The sequence below is a fragment of the Labeo rohita genome, chromosome 12 (assembly GCF_022985175.1).
Source record: "Labeo rohita strain BAU-BD-2019 chromosome 12, IGBB_LRoh.1.0, whole genome shotgun sequence".
NCBI classification, from domain to species: Eukaryota; Metazoa; Chordata; class Actinopteri; order Cypriniformes; family Cyprinidae; genus Labeo; species Labeo rohita.
Genome location: NC_066880.1, coordinates 878,782 through 906,648, shown reverse-complemented (window position 1 = coordinate 906,648; position 27,867 = coordinate 878,782). Strand labels below are relative to the sequence as shown.

The 27,867-nt window shown below is 32.4% G+C and overlaps 1 protein-coding gene across 1 annotated transcript; it reads right to left on the bottom strand.

Moving 5' to 3' along the window:
* sec31b (SEC31 homolog B, COPII coat complex component) lies at positions 1-27,867 on the bottom strand. The gene is made up of 27 exons (XM_051124935.1): positions 27,746-27,867; positions 27,142-27,234; positions 26,919-27,042; positions 22,924-23,116; positions 22,748-22,843; positions 20,495-20,635; positions 20,253-20,395; positions 20,068-20,167; positions 18,916-19,077; positions 18,679-18,831; positions 18,371-18,604; positions 16,749-16,823; positions 16,285-16,371; positions 16,076-16,199; positions 15,816-15,994; positions 14,087-14,213; positions 13,814-13,959; positions 13,558-13,731; positions 11,925-12,056; positions 11,062-11,239; positions 7,508-7,867; positions 7,383-7,421; positions 6,130-6,185; positions 4,993-5,118; positions 4,798-4,917; positions 3,199-3,270; positions 1-3,119 (listed from the first exon to the last, which is right to left on the bottom strand). The coding sequence occupies exons 2-27, from the start codon at positions 27,218-27,220 to the stop codon at positions 2,940-2,942; spliced, it is 3,600 nt and encodes a 1,199-aa protein (XP_050980892.1). The 5' UTR covers positions 27,221-27,234; positions 27,746-27,867; the 3' UTR covers positions 1-2,939.

Sequence of the window (27,867 nt, the reverse complement as noted above, 5' to 3'; positions counted from 1 at the left end):
CATTTATGAAAGGTGTGTGTATTTTTCTTCAAGTGTTTTCAAGCATGGAAGTTTTCACTCACGACTCTCAGTATGAATGGGTTTCATGATGAACACGGACAAACAACGGCACAACCGTGACGAGGACATATTCATAAAAAGGTGGGAACTTTTATCAGCTTAACTGTTCAGTTACATTCAGTTTCTTTGCTGTTAAAGCACTGAAGAAAGAAGAATCTCACAAAAACTCAAAAACATGTTTAGGTTGTATTTCACCTCAAAAATTTCATTTTAAATAAATAAGATTATTTTTTAGAAGTCTCATTTTTTAAAAAAAGTTTTACTGATCATCAATTAAGAGTAAAGGCAATTACAAAAACACTGATGCACAATGAGAATTTGTTGTTTCATTATGCTTAGTTGTCAAAATATCATCATGCAAAACAAAAACAGGCTTGTTTTTCTTTTTATTCTTTGATTTTTGGGTGAAATAAGACCCTGGACACTTTCTTGTCAGGTTTTATGAGATTCACACTCTCTTCAGTCCAAAGTCTTACAGAATTCAGTGCCATTCATCTTTGTTGCAATGGTTTGATTAACATCTAATGAAGCTCTGGTTTTTCTACAGGAGTGTTTGGAGGAGAAACCGCAACGCAGTTCAAGCATCAACCTCTCTATGAGCAAGTGCAATAGAAAACAAGCCTTCACCAAATCCACTCAAAAACATGGAATTCAACAGTCAGTCAATAATGAACCTTGTCCACTAACAATCAACACGACCAATAAACTACAGTTTTCTGCTCTCGCAATATATATATATATATAAAAAAAAAAACCTCATTCAGGAAACACAAATCTGTGCAAATCCCGTTCTTACATTCTCACTTTGAATTAAATGCAACAATTTATGCAAAAATGATTTTACAGATTATTTACACAAATTGATTCTGCTTGTTTTAAGACAAACGTTTGCATTCAATTCAATGCAGTTTATGCAAAAATGGTTTTACAAACAACTATGCACAGAAAATCATTCTGCTTGTTTCACCAAAAAAAAAAACGTGATAATTTACATGAATTTGTTTTAAAGCAAACTGTTGCATTCAGTTCAGTGCAATTTAGAAAATAATGTTTTTTTGTGTTTAATGACAAAGGCCTGTTCTTACATTCCCAAACTGAATTAAATGCAACAGTTTACACAAATTCGTTCTGCTTGTTTTTGTATTTTCAGGCAAACAGATGCATTCAATTCAATGCAATTTATGCATTAATTCTTTTATGAACAATTATGCACAGAGTCCTTCTGCTTACGCAGATTTTCACATTGAATTGAATGCAACAACTTATGTAACAATGATTTTACAAATGCATTGCACAAATCAGTTCTGCTTGTTTTAAGGCCTGTTTCTGGGTAAACCGTTGCATTCAATTCTATGCAATTTACAAAAGAATGCTTTTTGTTTACAAACAATTTTGTGTTTGATGACAAAGGCTTGTTCTTACATTTTCACAATGAATTAAATGCAACAATTTACACAAATTCATTCTGCTTGTTTTAAGGCCTTTTCAGGCAAACTTGTGCATTCAATGCAATGCAATTTACACAACTTTGCAAACAATAACTGAACTAAATGCAATAATTTTTGTAATTTTAGGTATACAGATGCAGTCAATTCAAGGCAATTTATGCATTAATTCTTTTACAAACAAATATGCACAAAGTTATTCTGCTTACGCAGATTCTCACATTGAACTGAATGCAACAATTTATGTAACAATGATTTTACAAATGCATTGCACAAACTGGATCTGCTTGTTTTAAGGTCCATTTCTGGGTAAAATGTTGCATTCAATTCAATGCAATTTACAAAAGAATGCTTTTTTTTTATTAACAATTTAGCATTTGTGTTTAACTAAAGGCTTGTTCTTAAATTTTCACACAGAATTGAATGCAACAATTTACACAAATTCATTCTGCTTGTTTTAAGGCCTTTTCAGGCAAACCTGTGCATTCAATGCAACACAAAGCAATTTAAACAAGTTTGCAAACAATTATGCACAAGTGCATAACTGAACTGAATGCAATAATTTACACAAATTGTTTCTACTTGCTTTTGTATTTTTAGGTAAACACATGCATTCAATTCAATGCAATTTATGCATTTATTCTTTTACAAACAATTATGCACAAAGTCATTCTCGCACTGAACTGAATGCAACAATTTATGTAACAATTTTACAAATGCATTGCACAAAACGGTTCTGTTTGTTTTAAGGCCTATTTCTTGGTAAACCGTTGCATTCAATTCAATGCAATTTACAAAACAATGTTTGTTTTTTTACAAACAATTTTGTTTAATGACAAATGCCTGTTGTTAGATTCTTGAATGCAACAATTTACACAAATTCATTCTGCTTGTTTTAAGGCCTTTTTTCAGTGCATTCAATGAAACGCAATGCAACTTACACAACTTTGCAAACGATTACACAAAAAGTGCATAACTGAACTGAATGCAGTAATTTACACAAATTAGTTCTGCTTGTTTTTGTATTTTTAGGCAAACATGTTGCATTCAATTCAATGCTATTTATGCATTAATTCTTTTAAACAGTTATGCAGATCACACTGAATTGAATGTAACAATGTAAAAATGATTTTACAAATGCATTGCACAACTCGGTTCTGCTTGTTTTAAGGCCTATTTCTGGGTAAACCGTTGCATTCGATTTAACACAGTTTATGCAATAATGTTTTTATGAATAATCCCATACAAAAATTCGTTCAGCTTGTTTTTAGGATGAATAAGGCCTACTGCATGGAAGGAAATTCCCAAACACACGAGGAGAACACCAGCAGTGGAAAGAGGTGGGATATTAACGCTGCGTTCATTCTTAAAGCACAGTTCAGCGACAGATCAAAACACAACCGTGAAGCGGATCTGCCGCGGGCGCGTTTGGAGTCACACGGCCAGTTTGTTGGCGATGGTCATGAGCACTTTGAGGACGGGCATGAAGGCAGAGATCTCGCTGAAGTTGCTGCTGGTCACCACCTGCGTGTGAACCTCCAGACCCTGCTGATAGTTACGGGCTCCCACGCAGCGGCTGATCTCGTGGAGGCCGCCGAGGATGCTGGGAGAGAGCTGAGGGGCGGGAAGCACACGAAAGGTTAATCTGGCATCTTAGAGACTAAAGAGACGGGAATAAACGTCTTCAACTCACCGCTTGGTCTCGCAGTTTGTCGTACAGACTCTCCAGACGTTTGGAGGCATCGTCCAGTTTGCGCTTCGTTTGCTGCAAGAAAGTTTATACATGAAATTAAAAAGTCCTGTTTAATTCACAACTTATTCTGGTCAGAAATCTGCAAACTTTCACAGGAAGAGACAGCTTGCGGCTTTATTTACACTGGCACAGAGTATTCAACTTTTTCAGACGCAGATTGGTTGCACACGTGTAAAACCAAAGTCCTGATTTTTTTGCAACAGTTATGAAACTCTCCCAAACGTGGTTTCATACATATCCTTCATTTTGTTTTAAGGGGAGACACCGCAGGCACGTTTTCATGCACCTGTCAAGTGTGAGATTTTGGGACTAGTGGAAAGAAAACATCCAAAAGGCACTGTTAGGTGTTTCTTTTATAGCACTTTTTCTATCTGTGTCAATAGATTTCAATTACAATACATATTTTTAAAGGCGTTTTTAAAAATGAGTTTTTTTCTCATACACTGAGTCATAAACTTTCCATTTTTTTTTGGTTCCTGTCTATATCCTGAATGTTTTTACAGAGGGATTGCATAGAATTTACTTGATTATATACATTTTATTTCTCCAAAAATTATGAAAATATATAGTTTTCTGTATTTTCTGAATCATGAAGTGACAAAAATGAGATACCCAAACTTCCCTCTGCAAAAAAAAAAAAAAAAAAAAAAGGACTCTAATATGTCAAAAACTGACTTTATCCAGTGTTTAAATTTTTGTACTAGAATACAAAAATGTTTGTAGGTATCAATGCAATCAATCAACTGGGTAAGGTGATAACTATTATTTTTTTCAAATAACAGTAATAAATAGGTATTAATGTTTTTTTTTTATTTAATATTGAAATCATTTTTTAAAAACTGAATAATAAATACGAAACTAAAACAACCTGATTCCACCAAATTCATCTAAGTAAATATAATTGTTGCAATTTATTTCAATTCAGAATTCTAGATCTATCTACTAAAAAACTTTTTTTTTTTAAAAAACGAATTAAAGAAACACCTGTGACAATGTTATTCATATCTATAGCTCACAAAACAAACATTTATCATGCAAAGTGCTGAAAATTAAAATCAAAGAATAAAAGAACAATTAAAGGTACCAAAGAAAAGGTTGTGAAACTGCAGATTAGATAATTATATATGCACATACTAATTAAACAACAAGTTAAAATAAAAATCACCCAAATAAGATTTGAAAACAGCTTAAACTGTTCATTTTGATACGCGTTATGCAAATCTCTCTTTGTGATTGGATGGGAAGTTTTCATTGCTTTTGTGCAGGTTTTGCGAGGGCTTTGTGCTGGACATTTTTCTTGGACCTGGCAACTCCGACGCTGGCAAAAGCACGATGCAGCCTATGATCCAATTAACCTAACTGACTAGAGCGCTAGACTGTACTTTGTAAACGCCCCGTCTCTCTGGACAGACATGAATTTGAATTTGTGCAACAATTCCAGACGGTTACACAAAGCCAACCAGTCAGATTAAAGTTTGCCAGATTGAGAAAGCTCTCGGCAAGTTTGCATGCAATATGTCTCGTGTGTGTGTGTGTTACCGGGTCCGCGGCGGCCAGCTGACAGCGCTGCACCAGGCTGCCGAAGGTGGTCTTGAGGATCATGTGTTCGGCTGGGATTTCCTTCTGCTCCACGCGCTCGGCAGGAAGCTGCTGTAAGGACTACAACACACTTACACTGTTATTATCATGCAAACACAAGCACATCTGATGGGCTCTGCCATGATGACCTCTGACCTGTACGCTGGGCTCCTGAGGGGCGCCGGGCGGCACCTGGACCCGATCCTGAGGAACGGGAGCCTCCGCCGGGAAACCCATCACTGGCGCCGTGATCGGAGCAGGGGGAGTGTAGTTCTCTGGCAGCTGAACACACACAAACACACACAAACATCATTCGGTTCAATGACACTCCAAGCAGTTTTGTTGACCATTTACTCAGACCATGTTTCCACCTGAGAGCCCAATAATGATGTAACGCATAACCTGTCCGTTTTTTAGTTTTTATTTATAATATTTATTTATTTATTTGCAATCACAGGAATTGATATTACAAACAGCAGCAAAAATATAACATGGAGAAGTCATGCATGCAATATGTGTAAATAATTTTAATGGAAACATTTATTGTTTTACGTTTTTGCGAACATAACATTAAAAATCCTTTGATTGTCTAAAAACCTTGAATTAAAATAAGACAAACAGCAGTTATTTTAACACATCACATCACCAAAAAAAATAAAAATAAAAACAACAACATGCAAATGCATGCACATTATATAAAAAATAAAATTCAAGGATTTCATGCAATCACAAAATTTCATACAATAAACAGCAGTTGTTTATTTTAAAACAACAAGAAAAAATATATATTTCATAAATGTTAATAATGAAAGTCATTTATTTGAGGGATTTTATGCAATCACAGAATCAGCAGTATTTTAATATAATGAAAATTCATAATATTTCATGCAAATGCATGCGATATTTGTAAATCATTTTACTGGAAACATTATTGTTTTATACTTTAGGGAACATACTGCAACATTCAAAGTGCTTTAATTCAGGGATTTTATGCAATCATTGAATTGTGTTATGACATTTGACATGATTTATGCAACTGTGTGCAATATATTGAGAAATTTGTACTCATCTTATTTCTTACTGAAACTCAGACAGTAGATCACGGTGCTTGCAACACCAAAATCATGAGTTTGATTCCCAGGGAATGCATTAACTGTATATTTTAAATGCTTTGAATTAAAGTGCAGAATGGAGCCAGATAGAGAAGCAGCATCATGGCAGTGGAAAACAGGTCATATTGTTTGCTGTTAAAGGCATTATTATTACTAACATCATTATGCAAACTATAAATACCTTTTTTTTGCGTTGTCCTGCACGTACAGCCGGAGGGTCGTTCCACCCGTCCTGAACTAAAGAGAGAATATTCACACAATTACAGCGGATCAGTCAACAAAACATACATTTACATTTAAATATAAATGCATGCATCAATAAAGCAGCACTAAAACATATCTAGACGCTCAGGACACACTTATAAATGTCTGAATGCCATTGCATCTTTACAGACTTTTTTGAGAGCGACTGAAGTGTCTCTGTAGCTTCTCTTTCTGTCTGGCTTACACTAGCATTCAAAGGTTTAGGGGTCAGTAAGATCCAGCAACGCTTACATTGCAAATAAATGCTGTTCTTTTGAATTTTCTATTCAACTGTGAATCCTGAAAAAAAAACGTATGATGAAAAATATTGTGCGGCACAACTGTTTTCAACACTTATAATAATCAGATGTTTGTTGAGCAGCAAATCAGTATATTACAATGATTTCTGAAGATCATGTGACACTAAAGACTGGAGTAATGATGCTGAAAATTCAGCTGTGCATCACAGAAATAAATTACATTTTCACATAGATGCACACAGAAACGAGCTATTTTAAATAAGAATAATATTTAACAATTTGTATTTTATAAAAACATTTATTTATATATATTTTTAAATTTAAGACTGGAGTATTGATGCTGAAAATTCAGCAATCAACTACATTTTAACATATTTACATGGAAAACAGCTGTTTGAAATAGTAATAACATTTTATTTTTTATTTTTAAAAATAAAAATACTTTTTTTTTTAGATTTAGAATTGTTTTATATTAAAATATTTGTTTTAAAAATATTTATTTTATAAAACTGCCACATAATTTTTATTTTATTGTATTTTTGATCAAATAAATGCAGCTTCTATGAGCAGAAGAGTTGTCTTTAAAAAAATCTTACCAACCCCAAACTTTTGAACATAGTTGTAGACATTTCTTAGTCTGTTTATATCATCATATAACGTAAGACTCACACAGCAAACTTAAAGTCAGCACTGAGAAGTCAAACAAACACTAGTGTGCATGAAGCTCAGAGAGATCACACAGGAAGCACATGATCAGTGTGCGAATATGCAAATTATTTATAATCAGTCAGCATTAAATATTAGAAGAGCCGAGTTTGGACTGCTGCTGTCCCTCTTAAACACACACACACACACACACACACAATATCTCTGCATTTAACAGTATAAACACACACACACACACACACACACACATCTCTCTCCCTGTCACCTTCCTCTTCTGTGAGGCACATCAGCCATGGGAAATATCCTGGAAATCAAACAGCAGGATCAATAGAAATACACATATGAGACACGGCTGTCTTCAGCGCTTCCTCCAGACGTCTCTGTATGTACCTGTCGGTGGAGGCGGGACATTGGTGCCACTGAAACTCATTGCCGCTGGCGCTCCAGGGCCGCCCTGAGGATACCCGGCTCCGAGAGGAGGATACGCCCCGCCGGGAGGAGGCACTTGTGCGTGAGGAGCGCCTGGAAACAAGGGCAACGGGCCGCCCGGCAGAGACGTGGGAGACAAGAATCCCGGGGTGGGAGGAGCAGGCATCATGGGGACGCCGCCAGGCATCATGGGACCCGGTGGAGAGCAGGGTGGCACTGAGGGACCCGCCAGGCTGGAGGAGGGCATCGATGGGCCAGACATGAAACCCACCGGACCTCCAAGGGGACCGGACTGAGCAAACGGCTGAGATGGAGGAAAACCTGCAGGAGCAAAACATCACAGGCAGACGGTTGAAATGTGTACATTAAATACGGTTGATTACAGGCATTATTATTATTATATTTATATATATATATACACTGCCACTCAAAAGTTTGGGATCAGTAAGACTTGTAATGTTTTTTAAAGTCGTCTCTTATGCTCATCAAGGCTGCATTTATTTGATCAAAAATACAGAAAAAACAGTAATATTGCAAAATGTTATTACAATATAAAATAATATTTTTTTATTTTAATGTACTTTAAAATGTAATTTATTCCTGTGATGAAAAGCTGAATTTTCCTCAGCTGTTACTCCAGTCTTAAGTGTCACATGATCCTTCAGAAATCATTCTAATATGCTGATTTATTATTAGAATTATCAACAGTTGTGCTGCCAAATTTTTTTTTTGGAACATGTGATACTTTTTTCAGGATTCTTTGATGAATAACAAGTTAAAAAGAACAGCATTTATTCAAAATATAAATATTTTCTAACTAAGTAAATCTATGCTATCACTTTTTATTAATGTAACACATCTTTGGTGTATAAAAGTATTAATTACTTTAAAAAAAAAAAAAAAAAAAGGAGAAAATTTACTAACCCCAAACTTTTAAACAGCAGTGTTTATTGTTAGAAAACCTTTCTATTTTAAATAAATGCTGTTCTTTTTAACTTTTATTGATCAAAGAATCCTGAAAAAAAACAACATTGATCATTCTAATAATAAATCAGTATATTAGAATGATTTCTGAAGGATCATGTGACACTTAAGACTGGAGTAAGAGCTGAGGAAAATTCAGCTTTGCATCACAGGAATAAATTATACTTTAAAGTACATTAAAATAAAAACCATTATTTTATATTGTAATAACATTTTGCAATATTACTGTTTTTTCTGTATGTTTGATCAAATAAATGCAGCCTTGATGAGCATTTAAAAAAACATTATAAGTCTTACTGATCCCAAACTTTTGAGCGGCAGTGTATATTGCAACTTAAAATTTATATATATATATAAATATATATATATATATATATATATATATATATATATATATATATATATATATATATATATATATATATATATATATATATATATATTTTTTAATTATATTTTGTGTGTTAATATTATTTCAAGGCTTCACTCTCGGGCCTTTTCTCTCTCAAACAGATGAACTGAACTTCACTGTTCTTTGCATAAAAGGTTAAGACTTCTTAAAAGTAAGCCAGCAATTTTTTTCTTTAAAGCTAAAAATTCACTGTGCTGATGAATCCAAAAAATTTTACTTTGAAAGCTGGAAACTAGCTCTTAAACCTGGCCCCAACACATCTAGACAGCTAGACAAACTGCAAAATACATCTTACACCTTATGATAAACAATTATATTTCTTTCCTATCCATATGAGATAATGTTTTCTACTGTTTAAGAAAAAAAATCTGAAAAAGATTCACAAAACGGCTCCGAAATCCTGACCTGAAACAAAAGATTCACCACACGCACACTGAAGCCCTGATCTCAATTAAATGATTCGTGATTCGTGCTCCTAACTAAAACAAAAGATTCACAAAACTGCTCCGAGGTTCTGATCTAAATCAAACGATTCGTGATTCACGCTCCAAAGTCCTGATCTGAATAATGATTCGTGAATCGTCATTTCAAATCAGGACTTGGAGTGCAGGATCGCGAATCATTTGACTTAGATCGGAACTTCGCCTATTGTGAATCATTTGATTTGAATTATTCAATCAAGAAATGATCCACAAACCCATTTCGCTCTAAATCAAATGATTTGCGATACACATTTTGAAGTCCCGATCTGAATAATGATTCGTGAATAATGATTCATTTCAGATCAGGACTCGTAGCACTGGATTGCTAATCATTTGGTTTACGTCAACATTTTGCGTATGGGTGAATCATTTTATTTGAATTATTCAATTCGCGAAATGAATCAAATGATTCATCCTGTTCTGCTCTAAATCAAATAATTAACGATTTGAAGTCCCGATCTGGAACAAATGATTTGTGATACACAATCCGAGTGTGAATCAGTGAATCATTTTGCGACGCAAAGCTCCATTTCACTATATGTGCTTTTTAAAATCATTACAAGCAATATTGAAATTCTAAATGAATGGCTCTTTTAATTGAATCTGGCTTTTGCTAGTGAATCGCTTAAAATGAACAATCGAGTCACGATTCTGAATCAATCGGAGCGGAGCAGTACTTTAAGCACCCTGATATATTTCTTGAATACTCTGATTGGATGTGTGAGACATCCGGGATGATGCCGTTTGTATAAATATCACTATATCTTAAAATGAATAAAGATGAGAATGCTTTGGTAGAGCATCAACTGTGTGTTTGTTCATTCATTCTCCTGGGCCTGTAAAAATCTGGAGTAGCGTGGCAAAAATACATCTTTGGTCATGGCAATAAATTTAATTTTAACCTATATTCACATCGAAAACAGCTGTTTGAAATTGTACAAATATATCAGAATTTTGTACTGCATTTTTGATCAAATAAACACAGCTTTGGTGAGCAGAAAAGACTTCTTTTAAGAATCTTACCGACCCCAAATGTTTACAGGTCAAAGACGAAGAAGGGTTTAAGCATGAAAACAATAAGTGTAATGCTGCTTTAAATTACTGTTGTTTTTCCGAAAAAGAATTAAAATCTTCGGTTTCATTTATTTGCATGTTTGTTTTCGTTTTTCTAAGCAAAAAAATAAATCTCATACATTTTTTCCCTAATTTACTAATTTAATGTCATTCAGTGTAACAATCTTGTCAGGCATATTTACTACAAAAATCCATTTCTGACATACTGTAATAGTTGTAATTCTATATTTTTTACCCATTTGCCAGTAAGAACTTTTTACTCATTTAAAACAATAAAATTGAAAATATGCTCTCTTATTCTTTTATACATTTTAATATGTACAAGTCAGAATAAGCACGTTGTTTGACTTTTTACATAAATATTGTTACACTGAATGACAGTTTCAACCAAATTTGATTCTCCAAAAGCTTATTTCAAACCTTAAAAGTAGACACTTCACTTACATTTAATGTGCTTTCTATGGACATAAATTTCTTTTGATGTGGACAACGTCTTTGAGCTCTATACAGTAGTGTGTTGATCAGTATTGAAATGATTGGTGTGTATTTTGATTGACAGGTACCGGAAGCTGTGGCGGGGTGTTGTGGGTAGGCGGGTCTCAGGCCTGGACGCGATGCTCCGGAAACAGGAGGAGGAAGAGGAGCAGCAGACTCCGGCCGCGGTTGAGGAGTGAAGAGACGGGGCATCGGCTGCTGCACGGGCTGGGGCATCTGAGGATGAGCCGTGGACGCGCACGGCCCCTGAACACACATTACAACACATCAACACATGCCTAAAATAACTACTGGATTACTGGTTAACCTCATCCAATATGTCATGATGTAACTGGAAAAATAAGTTTCAGATGTGCTAAAATAACTAAAACTTAAAAAAGAAACCAAAAAAAAAAAAAAAACTTTGATTTACAAATAAAAAATAAACTAAATTAAAAATAAAGCTAAATAGGTTTTTTTTTTATTATTTTAAATATTTTATATTTTTATTGAATCATTATTTGATATTTTAATTTAATTTTTAAAAAGGATTTCTATTAGTCTTTTTTTGTCATAAAATAACAAGCACAAAAACTGAAGATATAAAAACAAAAAGCTAATCCAAAATATGAATTAATACTATAATAGAATGTAAATTATACTAAAGTAACACTAGTTAAGAAATTACAAAGACAAATTTGTATCTTTGGAATACCATCATTGATTAATCATTCACAATCAAACTATAATCTTGTTCTGCTCCAACAAAACTCCCTAAAGACCACACACACTCCTATTCCTGTGCAAACAGCAGACGCACACTGTATGCCGCCTCGACTTTCACAACATCCAATAAAAAGAGGTGCAGTTTTATCAAGGCCATCAGAACGCAAATAATCTCTGCTGATCATCAGCATACAGCATGCACATCATCATCATAAAAGCAGATCACCTGTGTGTGTGCTGCGGGAGTGTGTGTGCTTGCCGGTGCTTTAGCGCCTCCTGCTGGCGCAGACGGCTGCGGTCTCTGCAGGATGTCACCCTTGGCATGTGACAGTCGCTCTCTCAACATCCGAACACCAGCCTAAAATTCACACAAACACACACGTACAGAACATGCTTACTACCAATGTTTATATTTCTGAATAATAATAATAATAATAATAACTATTACTGTTTTAAGTTATATTTTTATATTATGCTTTTTAAGTTATTATTTTATTTATTAAACTATAACATTTACTCATACTCAAATATATTACTATAGCAATAAAAAAAAAAATACACCGTACAATAAATTAGTATTAAATAATAATTCATATTATTTTGTAATTATTTCTATTTTATGAAATTAAAAAATTTAAATAGCAATACTACTTCTGTTCTGTAAAATAAAAATTGAGTATTTAATAATAATAATCACTATTACTGCTTTAAATATGTTTTAAAATTATTTAATTCATTAAACTATAAAATTTATATACAAATTTATAACTATAAAATAGAGTAATTAATACTATAGAAATAAAAAATTACACCGTACAATAAATCAATATTAAATAATAACTAATATTATTTTGTAATTATTTCTATTTTATGAAATAAAAAAAAAATGGCAATACTATTACTGTTCTGTAATAAAAAAAAAAAAAAAAAAAAAAAAAAGAGTATTTAATAATAATAGTCGTTATTACTGTTTTAAATATTACACATTTTAAATTATCATTTAATTTATTAAACTATAACATTTACTAAAATGCACTAAACAATATTACACCGTACAATTTAATAGTATTAAATAATAATTAATAAATTATAAAAGCAATAATACTACTGTTCTGTAAATTAAAAATTGAGTATTTATTAATAATTAATAATAATAATAATAATCACTATCGCTGTTTTAAATATTATGCTTTTTAAAATGTACTCAAAGTAATGTATTACTATAGCAATAAAAGTATTACACCATACAATAAAATAGTATTAAATAATAATTAAAATATTTTTTAATTATTTCTATTTTAAAGTAGCAATAATAGTACTGATTTGTAAAATAAAAAAATAGTATTTAATAATAATAATATTCTTATTATTTTTTATTATTATTGAATTATTTTACTAACAATAAAAAAAGTAAAGAAATATATTACTATAACAATAGTATTGCACACTGCAATTAAAATTAGTATTTACTCATAGTTATTTTATTTAATTATTTAACTTTTATTTTATTATAAGCATTCTATTATAATTCAAAGCAAAAATTCAAATAAAAATAACAGCACTGTATTTTAAAATAAAATTAATAATAATAATAATTTTACAGAACAATAAAACATAATTAAAAAAAAAAAAGTATACTATAAAATATACTATATATACACACATATACATATATATACATATATACACATATATTTATTTATTTATGTCTTAATTAATTTTTTTTTATTTATTTTACTTTGTTGAAAACAAAAAAACAAACAAAAAAAAAAACAAAAAAAAAACGAAAGCTGGACTGCTGGAAATCATGAGTTGTTCACGTGTGAAGTACACATGTGTGTGTGTATTAGTGTGTGTACCTGGTCGGAGGTGTCGGGCAGGTAGTTGAGCGCTGAACTCAAGCTGCCCTGTGACGCCAGTATGCTGGAGTACTGGATGAGCCTCTCGGTCAGCGCTGAGCTCTGAACGCAAACCTCGCCGTTACGCAGACGCTCGATGGACTTTCGCAAGATCATCACCTTCTCCACCAGATCCTGCAGACGCACAAGAGCACAGAGGTCAGCGTAAGACAGCATTCACCTAATATTAACGTGAAAGAGTGAGCGTGATCGTGACCTCCAGCGCGAGCGGAGACGAGCAGTCTCTCTGGGACGTCCAGCACTCCACCAGACGCTCGATGTTCCCCGAGCAGATGAAGCACAGACAGGCCTGCAGACAGCGCTTCTCTGTGCCTTCAGCCTGCAGACGAGAGCCCAGAGTATCTACACAAACACACACAGAGAGCTGTCAATCACTCCAGACTCTGAGCTCTGATTGGACGAGCTGCATTCAGAGCTCTTATATAATAAAGATTATTACGAAATTTGATTACACTTGTGATGTTCTTACCGCAGAGACGAGCGAACTCCTCCGGGTCAGCGTAGGTCAGCAGGGCCGCCAGCGCCTCCTTCCAGTTATCCAGCTCACAGCTCTGGACGATATCACGCCAGTTCTGGGTCACCACTGATGAGATCAGCTGACGAGGAAAAATAACAAATTAATACAGCCATTCGTTTGACTTTCCCAAAAATAATAATAATAATTATTATTAGTAGTAGTAGTAGTATTACTGACAATAACAGACTAATAAAAATAGTAACAACAATACTAATAACAGCAACAAATTAGTATTTTAATAATAATAAACATCATAATAAAAATAATTGCTAAAATTAATACTAATTAATAAAATAATTAATAAAGTAATACTAACAACAGCAATGTAACAGTATTTTAATAATATTAATTTTTAATATTTTTTATTATCATCATCAATTTTATTATTAAAATACTATTCATTTATTTTTGTATACATAATAATAGCATAATTAGTATAAATAATAATAGCAAATAAAAAATAAATAAAAGTAAAATAGTAATACAAAAAATAAGACATATAATGACCAGAATATGAATACTAGTAACAATTATTATTTAATATTTAATAAGAATTTAGAAAAATAATTAAACAAAAAGTTATTATTATTACTGACAAAAACAGAATAATAGTAAAAAGAATAACAACAATACCAATAACAGCAACAACAATTTAACAGCATTTTAATATTATTATTATTATTATTATTATATATCACCATTATTATTAAAATACTATTCATTATTGCTGTCGCTATTATTAGTATAAATAACAGTAGTAAATAAATAATAAATAATAAAGGTAAAATAGTAATAAAAAGAATAAGACAAATAATGACCACAATATGAACACTAGTAACAATAACCACAATTATTTAATATTTTAATAAGAATTTAGAATAACGATTTTTTTTTTAAGAAATTCTTCTTTTTATTATTATTATTATTATTATTATAAGTATTAAGTTTTAATTATTATTAGCATTATTGTTATTTTAAATATTGTTGTTGTTGTTGTTATTAGTTGTCTACTTATTATTCATTGAATAATTTTTGTTATTATTATAATTTAATCATCTTTTTATAATCAATAATAACCATAATAATATAAAGAGTAATAAGAATACTAACAACATAATTCATTTAATACTTTAATAATAACAACTATTGTAATTATTATTATTATTATTATTATTATTAATTTAGTATTCTAAATAGTATTGTTATTGTCATTATTATATTAATTAACATTATTGTTATTTTTATTAGTAGTAGTACTAGTATTCTTATAGTAATTATTATAATTTGTTGTCTTATAGTCAATAAGACAACGACAATAAATAAACATGCTTTGTGTAAGAAACAAAATTATTATTATAATTATTATATCATCATCATCGCTATTATTATCATATATTATAATCAAATACTAATCATTTGTTGTTGCTATTATTAGTATAAATAATAATAGTAAATAAAAAATACCATATCACCATAATATTCTTTATCAAAGATTTTTTTGATTGCTTCTATTGTCCACTTTTGTAAGTCGCTTTGGATAAAAGCGTCCGCTAAATGTCTAGATGTAACTAAATAAATAAGCGTTACCATAGAGATGGGAGTGAACACTGATACAGTTTCCACTAATGAATCTGAACTAGAATGACATCATGCACAGATGATAATTGTGACAGGCGGTTACCATGGAGATGCTGTTGGTCTGTCGGTTGAGGTATCGTTGCTGGGTCTTCTTCAGTAGCTCCTCCCCTCCGCTGATTGACAGGAGGATGGCCTCGGCGAATCGGCCGTCGTTCAGGCACAGATCCACCGCGCCCTCGAAGTTCCCCACCAACAGAGCCTGACTGATCAAACCGTCCGTATCTGCTCAACACAGCACTCCATTAATCTCTCAGCATCAAAATCATAACGTTATTAACACGCATGTCCAATGGAGACGCTCACCTGAGGAAACTGGGATCTGGAAGGGCTCTTTGTTTTTCTCTTTCTTTGGTATTTGACTAAAGAAATCAGCAGGAGACTCACGGCCGGACAAACCGTCCGCAGCGCCGCCCGACTCGTCTGCTCTCTGATTGGATCATTCAACATCAGGCAGATTAAAACATGAGATATTAGCATGCATGTGCTGATAGTAAAACACAGCTGAGACAAACCTGATCAGAAAGCGACTGCATCTTCTCAGCCAGATCATTCACATCTAAACCGTTCGGATGAAGCTTCCTCCCCAAACACGCTGAGATCTGCAGAAATAGAGATCAGAATCATCACAAAACTAGAAACACAGTGCGTAAGTCATATGAGCGACTGTTATGGTAAAATAATGCATGATTTTATCTCTTGATTAAAAAAAAAACATGCATTATTTCATCAAAAGTCCTTTTTTATTCCTCTTTTAAAGATTTTCATTGCAAAATATCTGAAAAGTAATGAGGTGGGGGTAAGATGTGCCAGTGGGTAAGCTGTGTCACTGTCTTAGTCTAGAAAATGGCATAATGTCTCCTGCATTTACAACAAATGTTTTATTTTTATCGGATAGCTTCAGTAAATAGGTGGCACGGTTTACCCCGCTCTCCCCTAATATAATGACTACTGAATGTAGTTTGACGGCATTTCACACCTTTCTCTGCAGCTCGTCTTTACTGAAACCCAGCAGTCGCAAAAACTTCAAACGCGCCTCATCTTCAAAATTAACCTGTGAAAAACAGAACAACAAATGAAACATCTCCACAGCTAAACAGTCATGCATTTTATCTGAAACTTATATATGCATCTGTTCTCAAAGCAAAAAAGTTTTGTGGCTTTTAGTATGAATGTGACAGATTTAAGATCATCTGTATTCTCTATTTCAGTATTTTGAACAGTACAGTGCTTGCAACACCAAAGTCATAGGTTTGACTCCCAGGGAAAGCATGAACTCAACATCATTGTCATTTTCTGTCTAATCAAATGCTCTCTGGAATCTGGAATAAAAACAGAAATCGCAATATAGCATTCTTTTAAGACTAGACTTATTAACAACAGAGAAGCTTTAAAAGCTCCCTGATGTTTGATGGTTTGGTGACAAAAATCAAGAAATTAAAAGTCATAAATATTAGTATTTTTACAGTGGCAATATAAAAGGTACTTATTAATATTATTATAATATTTTTTTATTAAAAATGTTTTTTGTTGTTTTTTTACCGTGAAAAATATAACAACTGTATTATTATTTTTGTACTTTTTAAGATTTTATTTAGCAATACCTCTTCTATATTAATAATAACAACAACATATTGACCAAAATGTGCAGTTCTTTTTTTTTTTTTTTTTTTTTTCTAATTAATTTAGAATTTTAAAATCACAATTTTCTATGGAAAAATCACAAATAGATTTTGATTCGTGCAACCTTACCCAACATAAAAAATAAAAAAAAAACGCAAAATCTGTATCTGAAATTGATCATTATGTTCAGTTTCTCAGACTTCATATCTTTCCACACATTTTGCATCTCAAGGAAATGTATCTTGACTTAAGGATGTGTAGATACTTATATAAAAAAACAAAAACAGATACAATATATTTTCTTTTGAAGTGCATGCAACATTTATTTCCATGCTTTACCATGCTCATTTCAAAGTTTTTTAGGCATTCATAGAACAAATTAAGACGTTCAGACCTGCAGAAACCCTGAAACAGTAACACATTATATCGATTTGTGACCATGGACCACAAAACCAGTCATAAGGGTAATTTCTTTTTTTTTTTTTTTTTTTTTAAAGATTTCTACATAATCTGAAAGGTGAATAAATAAGATTTTTATATTTTACAATATTTGGTTGAGATACAACTATTTGAAAATCTGGAATCTGAGGTTGCAAAAAATTCAAAATATTGAAAAAAAATCACCTTTAAAGTTGTCCAAATGAAGTTCTTAGCAGTGCATATTACTAATCAAAAATTTTGATATATTTACTGTAGGAAATTGACAAAATATCTTCATGGAACGTGAACTTTACTTCATATCCTAATGATTTTTGGCATAAAAGAAAAAATGTTAATTTTGACCCACACTATGTATTTTTGGCTATTGCTACAAATATACCCGTGATACTTAAGACTGGTTTTGTGCTCCAGGGTCACATTTAAGACAGTGTTAACTATGCTTTTCCTCAGGTTGAATGAAGCTGGGTTTTATGGCGTCATCAAGAAAGAAAACAAGAATTTTCTGTGCACTATTTCTGTGAATGTGAATGTCTGTACCATGAGGAACCTCCATATGTCCTGCTCGGCGTCAGAGGGGGCGCTCATGACCTTGCTGTGGCAGTAGTTGGTGAAGGATCCGGCCTGCAGAGCGGCCTGCAGCTCAGCCGAGCGCTGGAGGAACTCCGTCTCTGTGGTCACCTGACTCACGTGCACCTGTCGCTGGATCGGCTGCGCCGTCTGCTGCTGAGGAGCCACTTTAGGGTTCTCAAACGTCACCAGCTTCCCTCCGAACTGGAGGAGACACATGTGAGTAGAGACTCGTAGGACATTCGAAACAGATTTTTCGAAGTCTCTGGAATACTCACAGCGAAAGACGCGCCTACGGGCCTCCGTACCCACTTGGGCGGCTTTTTCAGAGGAGGGATGATGGTGGTTTCGACTGTGGGTTGAGGAACCTGCAGAGGAGGAAGAGTCTGACCGGTTCCAAACGGGTCGTTGGTGTCAAACGAAGCTGAGATCTAAGAACAGAGAGACATACAAACCATCAGGAGTCAGTGATGCGATCGTCATTCCTCAGAGAAAAGCAGGTTTAATGTTCTCACCTGGTCCACTGTGCTGTGCTGATGTTGCTGAAGACATCCTCCCATCACAGAGTACACGCTGATCCGCCCATCAAATGATGCGGCTGACAGGAGGGCGGGGTTACGAGGACACCACTGCACATCGAAACACCACTGATTGGCTGTCGGCAGCTCGTAAATCACCTAAAACGAGAGAGACGAGGCATGATGGTCAATACATGTGAAATGTGAACTAAAAGTACCACAAACAATATATTTCTATGATTTGATTGTGGTAAGAAGCTGTCTGAGAAAAATATTAAAATTATAATTAAAAAAAATATTATTAAGTTATTAAAAAAACTGGTATTGGTATTAATAACATTGGATTATGAATTGTAATAATTATTGAAATAATTATTAAAATTAGTATACTTGTTATATTAGTTTTGGGGTTTACTGTATTATCATTATTTATTCTATATTTTAATAATAATAAATATTTTATGACACATTATATATAATAAATATGTATGTTAAATTGTCCTAGAAACAATGCATTTTAATTTTATTATATTTTATGTTGTTTATTCTATAATAATAATAATAATAATAAAAATAGATTTTATTATATTTTATATATGATTATAAACTAATATAAAATGCATTATTATATTCTGTATAATTTAACATATTTAATTTAGTAATATTGGTCTGTGAAAATGAATCTCACAAATATCAAAAATATTAAGCAAACAAAAATGACACTGTAGAGAACTTTAACCCTAATAATAATAATCATCATCATCATCATCAATGTATATTTTATTACATATTATTTATAAGAAAATAATACAATGTTTTATTTTTATAATAATATATAATTTAACAGGATCTAATTAATTTTTAAATATTAAAAAAGTAAACTGTAATAAAATTACTTTTAAACTGTAATCTTTTCTTAGTTTAAGGTTTTTATTTTGTTTGTTAATACTGTGTCTGTGAAAATGAATTTTTAATCACGTAAAAATGACACCGTAGAGGCCTGTAACAGTACAGCATGGTTCTAGCAAAATCAAAGTCAAAGGTCTGATTCTCAAGAAATGCATGAACTGATCATATGCATATTTTGAATGCAATACAATTCAATTAGAACAGAAGTGTCTCACAAATGCACAAACGTAAAAAACGCACCTCTCCGGTGTTTGGGTTCCAGCACATGATCCGGTTGTCTTTGCCGCTGCTCAGAAGCAGCTCTGGATCGGCTTGACTCCATGAGATGGACAAAATCCCTCTGGAACATTGAAAGAACGTCACACGTGTGCAGGAGCATCAAAGCAGCTTCTGTGCAATCTGACAGGGTTTGAGTGAATCTCTACCTGGTGTGATTCTCCAGGACTTTGAGAGGTGAGGTTGCAAACCGGAGATCCCACATCTGTATGACAGGAAGTCTGTCGTCCTCTGACGCCAGAACCAGCTGAGTGGCCACATCTGGATGCCACAACATCCCAGAGCAGTGCATCTGACATACATCACACAACATGTTCAAAACGTGTCTTTTATGTCAACTGCTTCGCTTAGTAAAGAAAATCAGAGGCTCAGAGGCAGAGGATGTTCTTACTCTGTTGCTGTGGTCACTGATTTTGATGATGGGCTCGTTCTTCCTCAGATCCCAGACGACGGCTTTCCCGCTGGGGTTTGCGGATGCCAGTATGTGCTGCACCTGACTGTTCCACGCCACCACGCTCACGTCCTCCGCCGGCTAACACACGCACAAACACACGGACAGAACCGGCACAACACCTGTGACTCCACTCGAAACACTCACCGATTCATTAATGATTACAAAACCGTCCAAAACCCAGAAAACAAAGGATTGCAGAATTGTTTTTAGGTAGTAACCCATTGTTCAGGAAGCTGAACTTTACTAAGAGAGCTTTAAGAAGAGGTTAATCAAAACCCAAACCATAATAAAATACAAATATTTTAATATTTAGTGACCTCATATGCAGATATATACCCATTTAGCCAATCATTATAATATTAAAATATATTCAATTAAATATTTAGTGACCTCATATAACAATCTATAACCATTTAACCATCCATTACAATATTAAAACACGTATTTTTAGATTTGATTACCTCATATCTATAAATTCTGATTTAGACATTTTAATATTAAGATACAATGTTAATACATAAACGCTGAACAACCAGACACCCATTCTAATATTAACATATTTATTTTACTATTTAACTACCTCATTTAGACACTTCTAATATTATTAAAAATATTTATATTAATATTTAATAACATCATATATCTATCTATAATCTTTTAGACACACATTATGTTATTAAAACATACATATTTTATTATGTAATGACGTTATATATCTATCTATATCCATTTAAACACTAGTTACCTTATTAAAAATATTTATTTTAATATTTAATGACCTTATATATCTATCTATACTCTCTTAGACGCACATTATAATATTAAAACATACATATTTTAATATGCACTGAACTCATATATTTATCTATCCATTTAGACAGGAGTTATATTATTACAAATATTTATTTTTTAATATTTAATCACCTCATATAGCTATCCATACTCTTTTAGACATCCATTCTAATATTAAAATATATACATTTGAATATTTAATGACATCATATATCTATATATACCCATGCAGACAGCCATTATAATATTAAACATACATATTTTAAAATGTAATGACCTCATATATCTATCTATATCCATTTAGACACTAGTTATATTATTAAAAATATTTATTTTAATATGTAATGACCTCATTTATCCATCTATATCCGTTTAGACATACATTATAATATTAAAACATACATATTTTAATATGCAATGACCTCATATCTATGTATATCCATGTACTCACTAGTTAATGATTAGTATTTAATTACATTCATCTTATGCATTATAATACTAAAACATACATATTTTATCTATATCCATTTAGACACTAGCTATAATACTATATTAATATTTCTCTTTGTATTTATATATCTCTCTTTACTCTTTTAGACACCCATTATAATATTAAAATATATTTTAATATGTAATGACCTCATACATCTATCTACACCTACTTAGACATTCATTATAACATTAATTAGGGCTGTCAAACGATTAATCGCATACAAAAAAGGTTGCATAATATATGTGTGTGTACTGTGTGTGATTATTATGTATAAATACAAACACATTCATGTATATATTTAAGAAATAATCATAAGTATATTAATTTATTATAATTTGTATATAATTTATACTATATATACACAGCACACACACATATATCAAACAAACTTTTTGATTAATCGTTTGACAGCCCTAAAATATATATCACTATTTAATGACCACATATATCTATCTCTACCCATTTAGACACCCTATATAATATTTAAAAATATCAAGTAATATTTAGTGACATGCACAAGCACACAGCTAAAATCACCAGAATTTTTGTGACATTCCAACAAATCACTAGCTGAAGATGTGGAATTCATTACAGACTAAAATCAATCCAAAACAAAAGCCAGCAAACACATTCTGCTCAGCAGACGTCTGACTGTCTCAGAATTGTTTTGTAGGTAATAACCCATTGTTTAGTGAGCTGAATGTTAGATCAGAGGTTAATCAGAACCCAAACCACTGCAAAAAAAAAACCACAAACCCTCACAAGAACCAACAACCTTCTTCTTACCTCACAGAGCTGAAGAAACACAACGAGAGACAAACGCAGTCACTTTATGATGAGACGAGCACTGACTAAACAATACACAACGTTTAAATGAAATAACCAAACTAAAGTTTGAAAAGCACCTGTGACTTTGCACCCGGCGTCATGGGATTGCTGAAGTTGTTCAAGTCCCAGATGTATATTTCGGAATCATTGGCTCCTGACGCGATGAGATTACTCTGATGTGGAGGAAACACACGTGCGTTAGTAAAAGCATCAGCGGATGAGATCGAATCTAAAGCGAGAGTCCGAGCTCTACCTGGAAGCGGTTGTAGTCGAGCGCACGCACGGGTCCCGTGTGTTTGTTGGACTGTCCGATCACGGCGTCCTCTCCCGCGGTGAGAATGGAGTCTGGGTTGAAAACGGTCACGGTGCCGTTCTCACTGCCTCCGATGAGACGCCCCGATCCCTTCACGTTCATTTCAAACTCCACCCAAATCAGACTGTGAAACCTGACCAAAAACAAACACAAACACCAGCAACACTTCACACACCATTCAACTCATGTCTGATTATTTCAGCTGAGATTAATGTACAAATATACATACACGGCCATTCAAATGCTTGAGATCAGTGAGATTTTGAATGCTTTTTTAAAAGAAGTTTCTTATGCTCATTAAGGTTGCATTTATTTGATCAAAACATACAGAAAAAAAAATAATACTGTGAAATATTATTATGATATAAAATAATGTTTTCTATTTTAATATACTTTAAAATATAATTTATTCCTGTGATCAAAGCTGAATTTTCAGCATCATTACTCCAAGTCTTCAGTGTCACATGATTCTTCAGAAATCATTTTGGATTTTTTTTTTCTTTTAAGGATTCATTAATGAATAAAAAAGCAAAAATAACAGCATTCATTTATTTTTTTTTTCCGTTTGTTGTCAGTAAATTTTATTCATTCTTTTATTAAAATATATTAATACTTTCATACTTTACTTTATTTTAATATACTTCAAAATATAATTTATTCCTGTGATTAAAGCTGAATTCAATGTTACATGATCCTTCAGAATTTTTTTTTTCCCAGGATTCTTTAATGAACAAAAAGGTAAAAAGAACAACATTTACTTTTTTTTTTTCTAAAAGTATACACTCACATTCAAGTTTGTGGTCAGTAAATTTTTATTCTTTCTTTTATTTTAAAGAAATTAATACTTTAATACTTTATTTTAATATACTTTAAAATATAATTTATTCCTTGATCAAACCTGAATTTTCAGCATCATTACTCCAGTCTTCAGTGTCACACGATCCTTCAGAAATTATTATTTTTGATTTTTTTTTTTTTTTAGGATTTATTAATGAATAAAAAGGTAAAAAGAACAGCATTTATTTAAAAAAATATATTTTTTTTTCTAAAAATACACACTCACGTTCAAGTTTGTGGTCAATAAATTTTTATTCATTCTATTATTAAAAGATATTAATACTTATATTAATATTCCTTCAGAAATTATTTTGGATTTTTTTTTTTTCAGGATTTAATGAAGAACAGAATTTATTTAATTTTTTTTTAAATATATACAAAATATACACTACCGTTCAAAAGTTTGGGGTCAGTAAGACTTGTAATAGTCTTTAAAGAAGTCTCTTATGCTCATCAAGGCTGCATTTATTTGTTTTTTTGTTTTTTTATAAAAAAACAGTAATATTGCAAAATGTTTTTACAATATAAAATAATGTTTTTTATTTTAACATACTTTAAAATAGAATTTATTCCTGTGATGAAAAGCTGAATTTTTATCAGCTGTTACTCCAGTCTTAAGTGTCACATGATCCTTCAGAAATCATTCTAATATGCGGATTTATTATTAGAATGATCAGTGCTGGATAATATCAACAGTTGTGCTGCCAAATATTTTTTGGAACCTGTGATTTTTTTTTTTTCAGGATTCTTTCATGAATAACAAGTTTAAAAAGTACAGTGTTTATTCAAAATATAAATATTTTATAACAATGTAAATTATTTATTATTAAATTTTAATAAACTTTTAATTATTAACTTAATACATCCTTGGTGAATAAAAGTATTCATTTCTTAAAAAAAAAAAAAAAAACAATAAAAATGTACTGACCCCAAACTTTTGAATGGTAGTGTATATACAAAAAATATACACTCACGTTCAAGTTTGTGGTTAGTTAATTTTTATTCTTTCTTTTTTGAAGGAAATTAACACTTCTATTCAGCAAGGACGTGTTAAATTGATAAAAAGTGATAGCAAACGCATATATTTTTAGAAAAAAAAAGTATATTTCTGAATAAATGCTATTCTTTTAACTTTTGTTCATAAAAAAGAATCCAGAAAAAAGTGTCACATGTTCCAAAAAAATATCTGGCAGCACAACTGTTGCCAAAATAAATAATTTTAATAATAAATCAGCATATTAGAATGATTTCTAAGGATCATGTGACACAGTAACAGCTGATGAAAATTCAGCTTTGCATCACAGGAACTGTTTTTTTGTATTCTTGAGAAGAGACTTCTTTAAAAAACATTGCAAGTCTTACTGATCCCAAACAGCCGTGTAAATACTGTATATACATACATACGTATATATTTAGTGCCTTTTTTCAATTTTTCATATTTCATATATTAATGTTTAGTGACCTCATTAGTTGTTTTTTCACAAGGATTTTAATTTCCAAGCCCTATTTTGTTCCCTATTTATGCAAAGCTAAATATACAAATACATGGTGAAATTTAACTCTGCTGGAAATGGCATTTTTGTTTAGTTTCTTAAATGTCAAAGCTGCTGCAAACAATTTGATGTGTAATACTTCAGTGACACACGCCACAGAAACATGTTCACACACGCGTGTTTGTGGGTGATAGATCACACAGAAGTCATTCCCGCAGGGTGACGACACATCTGACACATTGTTCTGTCTAAACTAATACTGCTGTTAAACCAGTATTTCTGCTATTCAATTTCTGCCAGGGGAAAATGATATTAATATAAACTTAAATTCACCTTTGAGGAAGAGACATCAATAAACTGCTGTAACTCAATCCCTTACGCCAAAACTAAGTGGTAGATTCTGCATTTTTCTGTACAGTTCAGTGTGGATTGATCACAATAAACATTCCAAACACACCCAGTCATCATTCACAATCGCTTTAGAAATAACATTCAGATGAGTACACTAAAGAAAACGTGAGACGTGTATGTCTGTGCAAAAGTCACGGCCACAATGCTATGAATTTGCATTTTCAGTTTAATTTTATGCTTTTATTAGTGAAAGAAATTAGTACTTTTATTCAGCAAGGATATATTCAATTGATGAAACACATTTATAATGTTACAAAAAAAATTATTTTAAATAAATGATGCTCTTTTGAACTTTCTATTCATCTGCAAATCCTAAAAAAATAAACTGTATGTCGGTTTCCACAAAAAATAATAATGTTTTCAACACTGATAATAATCATAAATGTTTGTTGAGCAGCAAATCAGCATATTAGAATGATTTCTGAAGGATCATGTGACACTGAAGACTGGAGTAATGATGCTGAAAATTCAGCTGCGCATCACAGAAATAAATTACAGTTTAACAGATATTCACATAGAAAACAGCTGTTTGAAATTATAATAATATTTCACATTTTTACTGTATTTTTTGATCAAACAAAAGCAGCAAATCAACAGACTAGAATGATTTCTGAAGAATCATGTGACCATGAAGACTGGAGCAATGATGCTGAAAATTCAGCTTTGATCACAGAAATAAATCACAGTTTAATAGACATTCACATAGAGAAAATGTATTTTAAATTAGAATAATATTTCATATTTTTTACAGTATGTTTGATCAAACAAAAGCATTAAATCAACATATTAGAATGATTTCTGAAGGATCATGTGACACTGAAGACTGGAGTAATGATGCTGAAAATTCAGCTGCGCATCACAGAAATAAATTATAGTTTAAAAGATATTCACATAGAAAACTGCAATTTTCAAATTATAATAATATTTCACATTTTTACTGTATTTTTGATCAAATAAATACAGCAATCAGCATATTAGAATGATTTCTGAAGAATTATGTGAAACTGAAGACTGGAGTAATGATGCTGAAAATTCAACTTTGATCACAGAAATAAATTACAGTTTAAAAGATATTCACTTAGAAAACAGCTAGTTTACATTCTAAAATATTTCACTATTTTTACTGAATTTTGATCAAATAAATGCAGCCTTAGTGAGCAGACCCCAAACCTTACCCGTATGGGAATAACTGACCTGTTGGATGTAGGCAGAGTTCCTTTGAGCTTCATGTCCATGGATGTATCCGCAAAATCCATCTCAAAGATCTCCAGAGCAGAGCTGGTGTTGAAGGACGCGTCCAGCTGCTGTGCAGCAGTGCCTGCAGATACCAGACAGTGAAGAAAACAAGATCATTTAGGCTTTTTGAACAAAACAATCACAAGCCCAGAGGTGAAAACACACACATATACACAGTTACCTAAGGCCAGGTAGGTGGGATGCTTTTTTGCAGGACTCCATGCCTGTGTGGCCGTCCGGAGTATCTCCTTCACCCTCATCTTCCTCCAAAATCCTTAAGAGAAACGAACATGAGGAGACATGTGAATCACCTGTCAACTCCAACCTGTCATTCCTCTGCATTAACAACGACAGATCAACCTAAATAACCCGTACGTAGCTTAATATCAGGTCAAAAACAAGTACTAACAAACAATACTAACACATTCCGTCAATAATCCTCACAGAAAGCACTAGAAAAGCAGCACTAAACTCATCTATCTGTGTCAAATATAGGACATCTCACGTCTCAGAATCGCATTGTCAGATTAATTTATCATTGTCACAAACTACACGTGTGTTAAATGTCGTGTGGAGCTCGAATAGAGCACAGATATGTTTAAAATCACAGTTGTTTATTGCTGATCTGAGGGTGTTAGCGTTAGCATTAACCTGCTGCTCACTGTCCGCGCTACAAAAATCACACAAACACACGGATCAGACCGCGATCACACACAATACGACATCACTATATCGAGATGATCCTAAAAATGTCAGATTACAGTAAGTGTTGTGTGTGTACTTACGGTTGTTTGTGATTATTAGTCTCGTTTGTGTGTTGAAGAGAGTTTAGCGGCGCTCCTCGCGCGACACTCATGGAGAATGTAGTCCCGGGCGGAATTGTAGTTCAGTACGGCAGGCGACGAGG

Excerpts from the sequence above, each read along its gene's own strand:
- sec31b (XM_051124935.1), bottom strand. The coding sequence starts at position 27,220 with ATGAGGGTGAAGGAGATACTCCGGACGGCCACACAGGCATGGAGTCCT. Across the intron at positions 16,372-16,748 it reads AAGACGAGCTGCAGAGAAAG|ATCTCAGCGTGTTTGGGGAG; the intron begins GTGTGAAATGCC and ends CTATTTCTGCAG. Across the intron at positions 6,186-7,382 it reads GTGCCTCACAGAAGAGGAAG|TTCAGGACGGGTGGAACGAC; the intron begins GTGACAGGGAGA and ends TTCTCTCTTTAG.